We start from the raw sequence: 16097 nt of genomic DNA, 5'->3' as shown, positions 1-16097 counted from the left end.
CAAAAATAAGAAATATTCATATTTATTTTATATATAATCGTTTATAACTTTTTATACTAGTATAATTAATATATTATTTTGTATTGGCTCAAAATAAAATAACATTATTAAGTACAATTTTATATTTACATATGTAGTTTTTTTTATCGTTTAGGGATCATAATAACATCTTTTTAAATTTGATTTTTTGTACTTATATAATGAATACGAATGTTGAATTTATTTTGATATAGTGCTATAACTTGCTTCTTTTTCTACAGATGTTCATCCAAATACTATAATTATATTGATAGTTACTATTAAAACGTGATTGATATAGTCTCTACTGATACCTATATAGTTACTGATATTTCCATATATTTTGTTAGTGTTTTTAATCAATTCTGTACTATGTGAATATATAATATATTCGTTTCTATTTGAATAAATTTAAAGTATGGATCATTTATCCAAAAGTTCAGTTACATGTGCATAATGAACCTAATCAAAAACTGTTAATTGTATCGCGATTGCCGTGTCTCCTAATCTTCCTTAGAGTTTCGGCCGTGTTATTAATTAATTTAAAATTTCAAAATGGTGACTCGAGGTGAACAGAGCTACCTATCCGCGCAGATTTCGATCCCCATTTATTATTTTATAATTTGATCAGCGAACGCAAGCATCTACGGGAAGGTTATTGAAATAATTTTGTACTTTGTTTCTTTTATTTACATTAGTACCTGCCTTTATTATCCACTATCGTCTGCGCTACGCGTTTGGCAACAGCTTGGTACATAAATACATTTGTTTACAGTATTCCGTACACATCGTTACAAGTTTCCGATCTGACGCTTGCAAGTACGTCGCGATAGCCGTAGAGAGAAAAGGGCGTTAGATACGCTCAACGACACTCCACGGATGACATACCGTGATTCTTTCACAACACAAGGGGATAACAACGCAACCGCGCTTCGAGATATCCCCCTGATTCTCGGAACGGATAACGTCTTTGCGCAATTTCGGGCTCCATCAAGCCCGACGACGCGGATGTATCGCGAGAACGAAAAGGGATGTTGATGTCGGCCAGTCGACACCTCTTCTCCCGTAGATGGTTGGGAATTCAGCGGATTTTGTCTCGGATCTCTCCTTCAAGGCCCTCCTTTCCTTTTTCCTTCGCAGTGCTGGCCGATCTCGAGTGCGCGTGTTTCACACGTGTCGCACACGACTGCCCACTTTTACTCAAGATTCCTCGGCCGGCACAACGCCCCACGGCCCCTACCCCGCACCGCTCTCACCCGCGCACTTTCGCACACGCTTTCCCGCCGCGTCGCTCTCGCTCTCGCTCCTCTCTAATCGGTTCTCGCCGTCACCTCTAAAAGCAGAAATACGAACCGATTAGCCTCGACTCTAATCTAATATTTGACTGCATTGGCGGATCGTTTGAGCGACAAACACGGCGCGGAACAACAACGTCCAGCGCCCATGTTACATAATTAAGAATGATGAAATCTTTAAGGTACTTTGAATATAAGAGAGATTTAAATGAATTTGTAATTAAAATGAATTTATTTACAACAATGAGTTTTTACAGGTAATGTCACGATGTCACAAAACATGAGTTTCAGGATTATGTGAGCGTCAGGAAACAGACGTATACAGATAAGAATAATTCATACATGAGGATTTTGACATTGTATTTTATTTATTTTTTAAATGATTTGTTTATAGACAGTTTATATTTCAATATAATTAAAGCTCTTAAGAATTCATAGAAAGGGTATAATTATTTAACGTAAGCGTTTTCAATGTAAAAAATACAAAAACAATAGTTTCCAATGCTTTTGAATTCAAAATAAAACTTAGAGTGCGCGAAGCGCGCTGTCTAATTCTAGTGTATAAAAATAGACATGATTGAACTCTTATCAAAGCTAGTCTATATGTCGATTACTGTCAAGGCGCAAAAGTTATAACAGATTTTAGGCTCCTTACTTTTTACAAGATTTATTCATAAACATAAATAAAATGCTTATTCAAATAATATTCATTGAGTTTCTCCACTTTTTCTCTGTTTCTCGATCAATTGATTTGTAACTGAAAAATTAATTATATTAATTAGTAATAATAATAATTAATAATGACATGATAATATAAAATAAATAAATAATATAATAGAATGATAAAGCATGGAATGATAAAACTACATATCGAAAGTAATCGAATTTTTTGGAAATTAAAAAGAGATTAAATATTTTATATGTATGCAAGCACATAGTCTGTATAGTTATACGACAAAAAAATTTAGTTTACGTAGAGTCTTACCTTTATAAAATCTATTTTCAATGTCTTCAAAACGGCAATGTTCGAGAGCGGAATATACAAAACTTTCGTAATGGCTACCAAAGAAATTTTTCAAAGAGATCACTTTTTTTTTTATTATGTACCTATATGGTTTATTAATATCTAATAGAGAAATGAGATAGGTTTTCACTTCTCCATACATTGTTTTTACGATATTTTCTTTCACCTTTTTAGATGTTTGCATACTACTGCAGCTCATGTATACATTTAAATCATAATTTCGATCAGTAGTAAAATAAAAAATAATTAGCTTTCTTAACATGATGATCTGTTCATTGTCATCTGAAATATTGAACAAAATATTTATATAAATATATATATACATTAATACTTATATTATACGTTTTCTCGTAACAAAAAATTATAGAAATTTACCATCATACTTGAGACCTACAAGAAGAGCTTTATTTATCTCCACTTCTACTTGATCTGAAAGCATTGATTGGTTTAATACAACTTGAATGAAATCCAAACTTCATGAAAAAATTCATTAATAATTTTTCTAGTCATAAGTACTGTAAATATACTTTATTAGATATCATTTGAGGCAGTTATATAATATAATAAGATAAATATATTTAGTTTATGTAATTTTGTTGTTATCATTATAAGAGTACATCACATCAGTATAGAAGAAATGTAATGTATAAATAAGAAAACATTAATAATTAATCATCAGTAGTCGATATTAATTCTTAAGAAGCGATGAAATTAAGTGCATTTTTTGGAAACGAAGTTGCACAGTTTATGTTTATGAGAAATGAAGTTATTTATTTGATAAAATTGTGATAAATTCATAATTTTAGGAATGAAAACTGCACAAAAATTAAATTTTTATACATACTTTGAAATAATTGGTATTTTTTTGTTGTCCATGGATTCGGCATTTTGGTTTGTTTTTGATAACTCGTTTTGACACTTTTTTTTGGTTCGAATATATCGACCTGAGCTTTGTGAATAGATGAAAAAGGCAACAATTCACCTATAATTACAAAAAATTATCCATACAGAATGTTAAAATTTTCAGTATAATACACAAATATGAACTCTACTTTTCAAGTAAGATAAGAAAAAACAGGCTGGTAGGTATATTGTACTGCTGTGTAAGAGAGGATAGAGATAAATATAATAAATATACTACTGTTCTTTCAACAAGCTATATAATGTTACTCTTTGACATATTACTTTAGCGTGTCATTTTTATTTACGTCAGAAAAACATCTTACAAATTGGAATGTAAAAATCACGAAAACGAACAATCTAAAATTATTTATTTAAAAATAACTTTATCAAAACTACATCAATCAAATTAAATTGTTTTTCGAGTGATAAAATGATAAGCAATCTATATTTTGAGTTTAACTTATAAAAATATTGACATCAAATACGTGGAAACAAGAAAAAAGTCAATGAATTTCGGTGAAGCACGGAACTGTCATCTTACAGCATAGAGTAGCACATGCAACCACAACTTCGTGGCTACTGTTTACCTACTCACCTGCTGTTCGCGATCAAAACTCTGAATGATGGACACTGTGACATAATTATTTTCTTGGAAAAATGTTTAATAAAAATAAATCTAAATGAATATAAAAATCATTTCAGATCACTTACAACTTGATTCACAGTTCTGTGTTATCGTGGTAGAAGTAATCTCATTAGATATTTCAATTTCCAATGATGTTGAGATTGATTTACTTTTCCATGCATTGATTTCATCTTCGGTGAGACGTATTAGTAGAATATTCACTTCTTTTAAAGATGAAAGTTGATTTGAATCTATTGTAAACTCTGCAACAAAAAATATAAAAAATTACGCAGAGAAAATCTTTCAATAGTTTTCTATTAATTTTAGTTACTGAACAATTGCTTTCTTATACCTTGGCGGCAAAATACACTTCATTATGTACATAATACATATAAGATTGTATCATAGATCAGCCTAGTACGTACTTTTAGACAAAATAATGAAAAAACATTACCATCTCAACTGCCAATGTATTTTCTTAAATGTATAAGAGGTTGTGGTTTTTATTTTTAGTTATGTAATGTAATAATTGGGAATTATTTTTTTACTTGGAAATTCTAATAGGTTTTAGATAAAATGAAAAACTACGATATAAAAAAGAAAGATGTTCTTTCATAGAATTTCTGAAAAAATAATCACTAAATACACTAACAATAATAATAACTAAATGAAAATTTCTATGCAAATCAATTGGCAACATTTTTTTTATACATTGATTATGTACAAAGGCAAAAATCTAATAAAAAAAAGCTATATTTAAGCAAAGTTCTAAATATTTTTCTGTTCACACATACACACGCATACAATGAATGAAGAAATATATCATTAAATATGGAAATCAAAATATAACAAAAAATCATAATTGAAATGTGCAATATTAAAATTTTAAAATATAATAAAATTTGTAACAAGTAAAAGAAGTTAAAAAGGTACAAATAGATATTCGCGAAAAATAACTCTGAAATTCATTCTATTCCTTTGATTAATACGAAGATGAAAGAGACATATTAGGTTGAAAAAAGTCACGATAAAAATAAAATAATATACAATTCATCAAAAGGCAAAAAGAAGTTTAAAAAATCAATTTATTGTCAGAAAAGTAACTAACGATGTGAACAATTTATTAAGAAAATTTTCCCTCTTTTCTTTCAGCAAGTTTTAATGAACTCAAATAGTTACTGAAATCCATCACGTAACAAAATCAGACAACAGATATTAACGTATAGGAATCACACATATTCAAATTTGGTAGCTATAATGATAAAAACAAAAATAAAAGTCAGTACCAATAAATAAAAAAACAAACTAAAACAAAGCTTCCTTCCCAAGGGAGAAAAAGTAGAATCGATATTATATATATAACTATTCAAATCTCTACTCTCATCTCGTAATACCAAATAATAAGATAATAAAACGATAGTAACATAACTGACGTAATTCTTACTGAAATAACTCAATAACCGCCTTGCACAACTACTCATACCTATATATGCCTAATGCAATCGTAAATATTATCATGAAAATTATTTTTATTTATGTATAATATCAACTTTTCGTGTTACGAATGCTTTCCGCCAAGGATAAGAAAAATGTATCTAAGCAATTGAAAAAATGAACATATTATTTAATAGGGTTGCTAAGTCTAATGTCATTAACACAATCAAGAATAGTTTCAATTAAGACATTCAACTTCTGTATTGATTTTATTTAATGTATTACTGAACTTGGAATTTAAAACATATAAAGATAATGAACACAAAACGTAACTAATACAATCAAAACATATATTCATTTCACTTTTTACATTATTATTAGCTTTAATTTCGACAAAAAATAAGTTTCAAAAATTATGACCAGTCAGAGAAATATACCTGCATTTAATAGTGTCTGGCAAACTCGTTGTAAATGTATTTTGTACATACGAAACTCATTATAAATTTTTTGGTAATCAGCTTTTAGAATCATTGTAGGATCTATTTGTAATACTTTTGCTAAAATATTTCTTCTCTGAATCAAAGGCATCATTTTTTCTTCGTACAGGCATTCAGCTAACTCGATAGGATATAAATTTATCGATGCATATGCAATTTGACTGTGATAATTTTGAAGAGTAATATCACCGGGAGCAAATATGACTATATTTTGATTTTTTATTGTTCCTGGAAAAAAATGAAGTTTAAGAAGTACATAAAAACACATATTAAGATCTGATATTAATCCAACTTAATGGATTTAGTTGATCCTAGTACAGAGCTTAAGCATACAAGTAATTTATTTTATATTTAATTTTTTTCTTAATTGATATAAACTTTTTTCTTAAATAATTGCCAAATATTGAATAAATATTGAACAAATATTTATCAAATTAAACTTGGGAGCATTTTTTATTAGTATCTAGTCAAATAGTATAATACTTTAGGAATATAAAATCTCACGTCGTTTAGCAACAATTCAACAACAAAAGTGGAAATTGTTTATAACTTTTGTTTAATAAATTTCATTAAGGGAGCAACTATTTTTTGGGACGGAGCATTTCGGGAGCAATTTTTTGAGATATCATACGCCTTTCTAGGTCGATTAATAAAAAAGTTGGATTGAGATATTATATAGGTTTAGAGTCATTGAAGAATACTAGTCGTGAAAAAAAATGTTAAATAAATGAATTTTGTAGCAAGGATTTTCATTAATATTTTTCCTAATTATAAACAAGCAAATTCATGGATGGGATTTTCAAAATGAGCATTTTCAATGCTATCAATTGCTATATATTTTAGTTTTACACATTTTTAAGAAATATTTTGGTTATTAGGTTCATAATTGCTATGATATGTTGTTCATTCATACTGTTTATAGATATATATACTGTCTTTAAATGTAGCCTAATAGATATTGCTTTTTTTATCTGTATTTTTATAGCATGGATAAGTAAATAAGTAAATAAGTAAAATAAGTATAAAGTATAATTACTAGCATAATTTTGCATACACGAATTTATGATTACAAATTCATTTTCATTTAAAGACAAAAAGGAAACAATTATTTAAAAAAGATCTGCTCATCCAATCGAATAACCAACTGATAGACAAGTACAATTGTTCACATACCATTAATATATCAATATTTTTAAAATTTTAAAGTACTCTATAATTTGCATTAAAAAAAGGACAAAATTCTTTATGTATTATTTTTTGTTTTAGGGAGATGAAAACAAAATAAATCGTGGCAGAAAAGAATATAAAATATTATGATAAATATATCATTACTAGTGACATTTTAATTAATAATTAAAGAAAATCTTTATAAAAAGAACAGGTCAGCATATCAATTATTTCAATGTAATACGTACACTGCACTATCTGTTTTAGAATATATAAACTAATTAAAATCACTATTGTAATCCATCGAACAAAAATATATAAAAATGCTAGGTGAGCAACTACTTTAATATAATATCTACTTTATCTGAGTATTTGTGATCAAGTATTGAGTGATCTATAGCTGACTCTATAATTAATTTTATTTCATAAAATAAAAAAAATGAAAATTAGAGGAATAATCCTTACATCATATTATTATTTTGTTTTCAGTTAATCAGCTCAAATCAGTTTGAAAATTATACTAAATCATAGCTTAATTCAAGATAATAATTTAGTCTAGAATATTTTACAGTTTATATTTGTGGAGAATTGAATACTTTAAGTGCAAAGTATACAATAATTTTATACAAAATAAAATATAAAAATGAAAGTAATTAAAAAGAGTAATTCCATATTAAGAAGGCTATAACTGGAAAAAATAATTTTACTTTTTGAATGTTATGACTGCTTAACTTCTAAAACAAAGTATCATGCATGAAATTTATCGATAAAATTTATTGTATAAAAAATTAGTATTATAAAAATATTTACCTTGAACATCCTTGATAATTGTATTGTTATATTTTTTAATAAAATGTTTTAAAGCCTTATAAGTTGAGCAATGCTTATTTTTATATACATGACTTGCAATCTCCAGTATTTGTTCATCTTCTAGAACTAATATATCTGATTTTATCAATTTTTTAGTACTAATATAATACACTAATTTTCTATAAAGATTGGTATCATATTTAAGGCCTTTCTTTATTTGTCCATTAGCTTTTCTCTGATTTTTTAGTTCATCATAGTTTATCTGCTGACTGATATATTTGTCAACTTTGTCCTTATATTTGTTTAACTGTAGAGAAAATATCTCTGCCTCTGTAAATGTTTGTTTGATCTAAAATGTAAATGTCATATAGTATCTATAAAGTTGTATTAAAATTAGTATGTTTTTATTTATAATTTCTATAACATATATATTATAGAAATTATTAAAATGAATTTTAATTTTAAAAGTAATAAATAATATTACCTGAGAATCTGATATTTTTTTATCAATACGAAAAGCACCTTGCAAATTTTTTTTACACGACTGACACTGACAACGTTCATTATTATCACCAAAATATTCTTTTTCATAAAAGCATGTTAATTCTTCACCAGCTTTAATAGATTGTTTTGTTTCTACAAAAACAGATCCATTATAATTTATATATCTACAATTGGCATTGCAGTCATGGTTGATAAGTGATATGGGTCCTAGAAGGAGATATGTAGTTTTTTTGCGTAAGCTGTACATAAGAGAAAAGTCCATCTGGTTTTTAGCTAAATGCTCAATCTGTTCTTTAGTAAGCCATGCACAGAAACCAATAACACTATCAATTCTTGTCTTCTTAGGAATATCTTTCTTTGCCACAATTTTGATTTGTCTTTGAGGAGTATTATATATTGTAGTTTCTTCAACACTAACAATAGAACTGTTATTGATCAAATTTAAATAAATTTCGATATATTCAAACAGTTTTTTGTCATCATCCACAATACACAAAATTTTCTCTTGATTTATGTAACTAGTTAATTCAGAAAAAATACTAGAATAATTTTTCAAATGCACTGACTTATTGACAATATCATTCAAAGTAATAAAACTTGAATTGTTTAAACCAATCAAGTAATCCATTGGGTCTAATAAATTTATTTGCATGCAAGGAAACTTTAAATAGTTATCTAAAATTAATTTTTTAGCTATACTATCAAAAACTGATAATACAGAGCTATCAAATTTGTTGAAACTCTTTTTCATATTTAAGATGATATTATAATCATAAATTGATTATTTAAATATAATTAATAAGAATATTAGTATATAATATATAACTATATATCCACAAGTATGAATCAATCAGAGAACATTACTTTTTATTTTAAAATATATAGATACTTATAATTGTATAGACATATGTCATAATATCAAACTTATATAGACTATTGACTTATAATATATGTATATAATATAATAGAGAGTCTATATCATGTTCATGGCAATAATATTTAAATAATATAGTTTCAACAGCACTTATGTAGACAGTCTACATAATTTTGACATCACTTATGCAGACAGTCTACATAATTTTAACATCACTTATGCAGACAGTCTACATAATTTTAACATCACTTATGCAGACAGTCTACATAATTTTAACATCACTTATGCAGACAGTCTACATAATGTTCATCGCACTTATGTGGCCGTGTCTTCATAAGTGATCGCGCGTAGATAATTTGCAAAACGATGAATTTCTCAGTTTATTGTAGATATAAACGTATTTTTCTTTGATATACGGTTACAACAAATATATTTCTAACCGTTTATTAATCTAATTATTCAATTTTTTAGTGTCCACATAAGTAATGATTTATATATATATATATATATATATATATATATATATATATATATATATATATATATATAATATTGATAAAAATATTATTCCATTTTTTTCAATCGTCTTTTCTCTTTCCTTTCTTCCCATCTCTTATATACTGCTCCATTTTTCCTTTTTTCCCTTTTCTCCTTTTATTTTCCTTTTCCTTCTACCTTTCCAAGCCCGTCATTGCTACGTGATAATGGCTTAAGTTACGCGGTAACCTGACAGCAGATAAAGCCAATCAAACAAGAAAAGCAGACGATCAAAATCTAAGTGAATACACTGCTATTACACGCGCTAAAAACTTATAATAGTAATGTTTTTTTCAGTTCTTATGTTTTTGTTCATTCCAAATTTTTTAATTGAATTTGATATATAAATGAGTGCTGCTTTTAACCCATGTAAAGTAGTTTATACTAATTGATTTTTATATAGTTATATACGAAGGCTCCTTCCTCTCAAGAGAGGAAAACTGCAGTATCTTTGTGTAAGTATTTTTGTGGTTAGAGTTAGCAATTGACAAATCTTTGATTGTTAGTCTATAATGTAATTCATCTTTGATTTTAATAAGTCATTTAATTTTTTACAGGGTTTAGATGTATTAATTTAGTTAAACGGCTTCATGTATCTTTAGAAACGTTGTTACACACAATTACTATTATGACTAGAAATAAAACAGATTCTAATAGAAGACAAGGATTAGCTTGGGAAAATAATTTGTATTTCAAACTCCTTACAATTATTGATCAGGAGAATGTGTCAGTAGACGCCAACACTCATTGTATTTCTAGTGAGCTATTAATCAAATGGAGCGAAGCAGTTTTTCCTATTTATGGAAAAAGAAAAGCCTATCAAGATAAGGTCAAATTATTTTTAGAATACTATTTTGAAGCTGTTGCAGCAGATATTCCAAGTGAGCTTTTATCTTTGTAATTGATTACATTTTTTCCACAATATTGAAGCCTAAATAATTAATCATAATTTTTTTTTAAGAGTTAAAAAATCAAGCCAATTTAGTTAATGCGCCTGCACTACAAAGCTGGTTGGATTACAAAGAGAGCCTGGGGAAATGTCTCTGTTTACCAAGTATAAGGCAGTGCGTTGAAAGGTTTATGCAAAATCCTGACGACAAACTTTCTGCAACTGTGAAAAAATACATTTTACATCAAATGTACGGATTGAGAGAAAATGATACCATAGAGGAATGGCAAATGAAAAAATTAAATAACTGCTTGTGGTTTAACAGAAATGAAATTGAAAGAGTCTGCATTCTGTCTGTAACACACGAGATACCGTTGTAAATATTATAATTCCGAGAAAACGTGAAATCTCAGTTAACAAAATAGTATTAATAGTAATTTAACTCAAGAGCTTTTCAATTAGATTTTTTGCCGTTTTTTATTTATATCGGTGAATTAAACGAGTGCAGTTGATTTTTGTAAACGTGTTAAGTGCATGCTGGGATGCAGTGTTCTATTTGATTTTGTGTCTGGCTGTATTTAATATTATGGAACCGGCAGTTCCATGGAAAGATTTATTGGAAGTTTTGAAAGTGGTTGACGTTTTTAACGAAAAAGGAGAATTGTTAAAAGAGAATGATGAGAGTGGAGTGTGGCAAAAAGTTTCAGATAAAATAGGCTTAAAAAAAACAGCTCATACGATATACATTGATGTGCAACAAAATAAGCATAATTTAAAAGATGATTTGAAAGCTCAGGGCAATATTAAAGTAGTAAATCAATCTTACAATTATGTACTGCCCAAAGATGATTTTTCTGAAAGCGAAAAAAGTGAAACTGATGACTTAATGATGGATGAGGAGTATATACCAAGAAAAATTTCCAATTCTGGTAAATTCCAACCAGTAAATATGAAAATACATTTGGATAAAAAAGAGTGGGCACAAATAAAGCCAGACAGAGTTTTTTACAAAGATGGTAGAGAATATCTAGTCTTGAAGAAAGATTGGACGGATATGGTAGTTGAAAAAGTGTGTAATGATACAAAAATTAATTGTAATTATGCTTTTACAAAACATCAATTTTATGTTGGAAATGATTTTCCTTTTTTCAAATTTTATGGCAAGTGTACGGAATGTTTCAACGATATTGAAGGAGAATGTGCTCGTACTTTTTCTCTTGACAGTGAAAGTATTTCTATCGATATTCATACCTTTGACAGTACAACAATTGCTCACAAAAGGAAACGCCAACTCAAGAACACGCGAAGGAAAAAAGCTAAACTAAAAGCACGATATGTAAAAGCTGGTGTTTTTCGTCTTGAGGCTGCGAATGATTTATTGGAATATTCTGATTTAAAACCAGCTTACTTGAATAATTCAGTTACGATCAGAAAATTGAGACAGGAAGCAATTGATGAAGCTTTAAAACTAACTGGTCCTAGTGCAGTCTTTGATTCTCTCTTGTATTTGAGTGAAAATGGGTTTTCCAAAATCAGACAAGTTAGTAAGAAACCATTTGTCGTGAATTTTGTTACTGATGATCAAATACAATTATGGAAAGATCTAAAAAAAGTTAAGAAGCTTAGGGTGTCAATCGATGCATCTGGTGGATATGCCAAAAAAGTAATTGTAGCATCAGATGAAACATCTGGTTACATATTTCTCTACAGGATGGTTACAGATCACGAATCCAAAGTTGCACCACTGTGGCAGATGTTGAGCGATGCACATGACACCAATACGATCCAATATGCTCTGAGTCTACCTATCTCTCTTGGTGCTCCTTTGCCAGATGAAGCTTCAACAGATGGTTCTCTAGCTATGTTGAATGGTACAAGCATGGCGTTCAACGATTGCCCGTACAAAAATTATTTAGATACTAGCCACAAAATTTTAATGGGCGAAAGCTTGAAACGAAAACCATGTCGTTTAACAATGGACTAAATTGTCGACTGAATCTGACAAGATTGTAGCACAAGTACAAATGCCAATAAAAATGGAAACAATTGAAACTGATAAAAATTCGGTAAATAATGTAAGGCAATTGAAAGAACTCTCTTTTCTTATTTTAAATGGAATAATTAATGATACGGTTTTATATGATAACAAAAAAAGGAAATTCATAAATATATGTGCCTTCGACAGTGTTTCAGAAGTTTTGATTTGTTCTGCAAGTATCGATAGTGTATATAAGATCTTATCTGAAGGGGAATCATGTGAATATTTAGAAGCTCTTACAAGTTTTAATAAAGATGTTTCTCTGCTGAATGATTTTTATGAAAATAGAGCAAATATATTGTACCCAAGCGTGATCAATTCAATCTATAATCGAAACAACCCTAATTTACATAATTTTGATGGAAGTATAATTGACTGTCAGATTAATGTCATAGATTTGGTTCAGATTCTACTTAAAAACAGTGAAACTTCTTTGATAACATCTACGAAACAATGTGACGAATGTGGATATCGAAATACACCGAAAAACTTTAATACATTAGTGTTCCCTTTTAGAGAGGCTGCAAAAATTATAAATAGGAAAGACGGAATGCAAAATCTGCAAGAATGTTTGAATGATATTTTTGATGAACCGGAGTTAGATGCCTGTCCAAAATGTCAGAAAATTACAAAAAAATTAATCTACGATATTGGAGACATTCTGTTTCTCGAAACCGAATTTATTTTCACTAGCTCAGAATTACACCACACTATCAACAGTTCATGCCCTGAAACCATTTTGATACGTCGTAGTAGATATAAATTAATAGGTGTCGTAGAAATCGAAGAAATCAACAAAGATTTGAACCATTATAGGGCCTACTGCCTGGTAAACAATAGATGGATCAGAAAAGATGATTTATCTACATCAGCGAAATACATTGTTCATCTACCTGACAACATCAAACTATCAATGGTTGTGTACGCAAAGGTGAACGCGTAGGTGTACGAAAAATCAATTGAAAAAGTATATGAGTAGCGATTCTTGAATGAAATTTGTCTTACATAATTCATTTCATACTGGTTTCTTTTTTCAGGTATCAAGTAGTGGCTGATGAGTTGATCCATTCAATTTCCATTTGCAGCAACTGGGGAGAATAACTACGATGCAGAAACTCTTAGATTCTGAAAATTGAGACACATATATTGGTATAAATAAATCAGTATCCTTATCCAAATGCAAATTTCGAAAATAGTTATAAGCAACTTCATTACTATTAATTATCTTGTTAATGTAGCTACATGTACGCTAAGTAAATTAAATAAAAATCTATCAATACTCGAGCGGCTCTATGGAAATTCTGTTTTTTCTTGGATTTGGTGCAGCAAATGTGATTGTCCTGGAATCATTGCTTCATTGTTGGGTACACTGATTGACTAAGGCTGGATGTCCGGGCCTAGTGGAATCTTCTTGAACTGTTGATTAAAAACATGATGTAAAAAATTCAGTATTCATTCCTAGGTATGAGTTGCAACTATAGTTATCAGAAACCTTGAGTTGGTAGTGAAAATATTAATATTCTTGGTTATAAATCACACGTATCATTTCTTTTTTTTTTTCATTTCTAAAAATATCAAACACTCTCATGTGAATATAATGTTTATCTGGATACTAAGCATTAATACAATACTAATGTTGTGTAAAAATTACATTTATACGCAAGTAAAGTCATTACAGGCATGCTCTGAGTACATGAAGTAGTTTCAAAATAGCTTGCTGGCGCAATTTCAATGTACTTTTTTCAGTGTACAGTTAATGATTAATTGATTGATAAGTTATTAAATTAAAAAGAATACATACTCTAAAAGATTCTTCTGGCAAATTTACAACAGCCATCAGCGTATTGTCTCCCTGACACTCCTAGCAAATTAAATTAGAGCAGTTGCAGTTGCAATAACAGCTGTACTGACAGTCAGCGCCGCTCGCTGGTAGTTAGAACGACGTTGTGCGCATGTGCCGCGCGCAATGATTATTGATCAAATGCCAATTATATTTTTTATCGTTCCTTCCGCACCCTTTGATTTTTTTTCAATTAGGACCACATATTCTTGATGCACAAATTACGCGCAACTCAATGGAGTCGTCAGAATTCGGAAATTTTCAGTATTTCCACGAGAAAATCGCAATCGAAGTTTAGCCAGCACCCGACTTTAATTAATTAATACTGGCGTAATTAAAAGTTGCACAAATTATTTGATCACGGGTTCTGAACGCGCAGCTTCTACACAAATTGATGAATATTTTCTAAAAATTTTCATCCATACTCGGGTGTCCACTTCACAGACCTTAAAAACTACCATCTAATATGATATGAAAAATAGCGTCGCTGTCAAATATTTCCGGTACGATACAGGCTTGATTTGACTGCGCCTGCGCAATACGAGTGTCGTATAAATGGTATAGCTATTTAATAATTGTTACAAGAAAAATTGATGAATTGTCATTTCAATTGGCTGGGAAAATTTAATCATCTCAAGGGCAATTTTTTGCATTTACAGAAATTAAGAAGTATTACTTAATTATCGAGATATTGACGCTTGAAGTTTGCAGAGATACCGGATGTAATTATCAATTTTTGTAAATAAAGTGAAAGTGAGCAAATAAAAAAAATAACGCAGTTGAATTGGGCAATTAAAAATCTATAGGCTTATATGTCTAAATAATTTTTTTTTTTTTGCATTAATTTGCAGACTGGACCGGGGGAGGTCAAAAAACGTTCTCTCGGTTTTACAATTTTCAGGTTTGAACACATAAGTTACATGAGTGAACCAAATTGAAAATTATAAGACTTAAAATAAGTTCTGTCTTCGCCCTAATAATGATAGTGCTTTACTAATGACTTAAAATTAAGTTTTGCCTGTTCAACTGCTACGCATGCGCAATAAACGTGATAAAAATTACCATCCAATATGATATGAAAAATAGCTGCGTTGTTAAATATTTCCGGTACGAGGCTTTATTTGATTGCGCCTGCGCAATTCGTGAATACTCCTCCAAAATAAAGGTTGTTGTAAGAATTTTCGCCAGCGATCTACTGTCTGCAGCACCCATCGTTGCATATGGTACGGTAAGCTGCGCCGGCGCAGTGTCTCATGTGCGCAGGCAAATCGTTTATAACAGCGTTAACATTTATTTGAATTTCAATCGCTTTCTAATCACCTAAGTGTGGATTTTATTATGGGTGACAATAGTTCGTGGTACATCCAAACGAATGTTATAATTACTTTTTTTTATATCATTTTAAAAATTTTTGGGTGCTAACTTATAAGACCATCTGATTTGCTGTGTTTTGCAATTTTTTACCATTCCCAGATTAGCCTCAGTAAATCTCAACATAAAAAGAAAAAATAATTTTTAATTGAATCGAATTTGCTCAGTTTAGCTATGTTGGTAAAAGAATATGCTCACATTAAATTTCCAAAAAAAAATTTGATAGTGTTTCTTTTATACGCAAACTTTAAACGATAATACCTTGCCGAAG

General features: G+C 29.3%; 1 protein-coding gene across 1 annotated transcript; it reads right to left on the bottom strand.

Annotated features, from left to right (window-relative positions):
• Positions 1-1566: 1566 nt before the first annotated feature.
• On the bottom strand, positions 1567-10815 carry LOC131675378 (uncharacterized). Its single transcript, XM_058954346.1, has 9 exons — positions 10740-10815; positions 8258-8409; positions 7774-8122; positions 5737-6024; positions 3952-4128; positions 3182-3319; positions 2713-2766; positions 2299-2619; positions 1567-2070 (listed from the first exon to the last, which is right to left on the bottom strand). The coding sequence occupies exons 1-9, from the start codon at positions 10813-10815 to the stop codon at positions 2021-2023; spliced, it is 1605 nt and encodes a 534-aa protein (XP_058810329.1). The 3' UTR covers positions 1567-2020.
• Between the last annotated feature and the right edge of the window lie 5282 nt (positions 10816-16097).

The sequence above is a fragment of the Phymastichus coffea genome, unplaced genomic scaffold, assembly GCF_024137745.1.
Source record: "Phymastichus coffea isolate CEN01 unplaced genomic scaffold, Cenicafe_Pcof_1.1 PCOF00020, whole genome shotgun sequence".
In the NCBI taxonomy this organism is placed as follows: Eukaryota; Metazoa; Arthropoda; class Insecta; order Hymenoptera; family Eulophidae; genus Phymastichus; species Phymastichus coffea.
The sequence above is the reverse complement of the archived record's forward strand: the minus strand, read 5'-3'. Positions and strand labels throughout refer to the sequence as shown.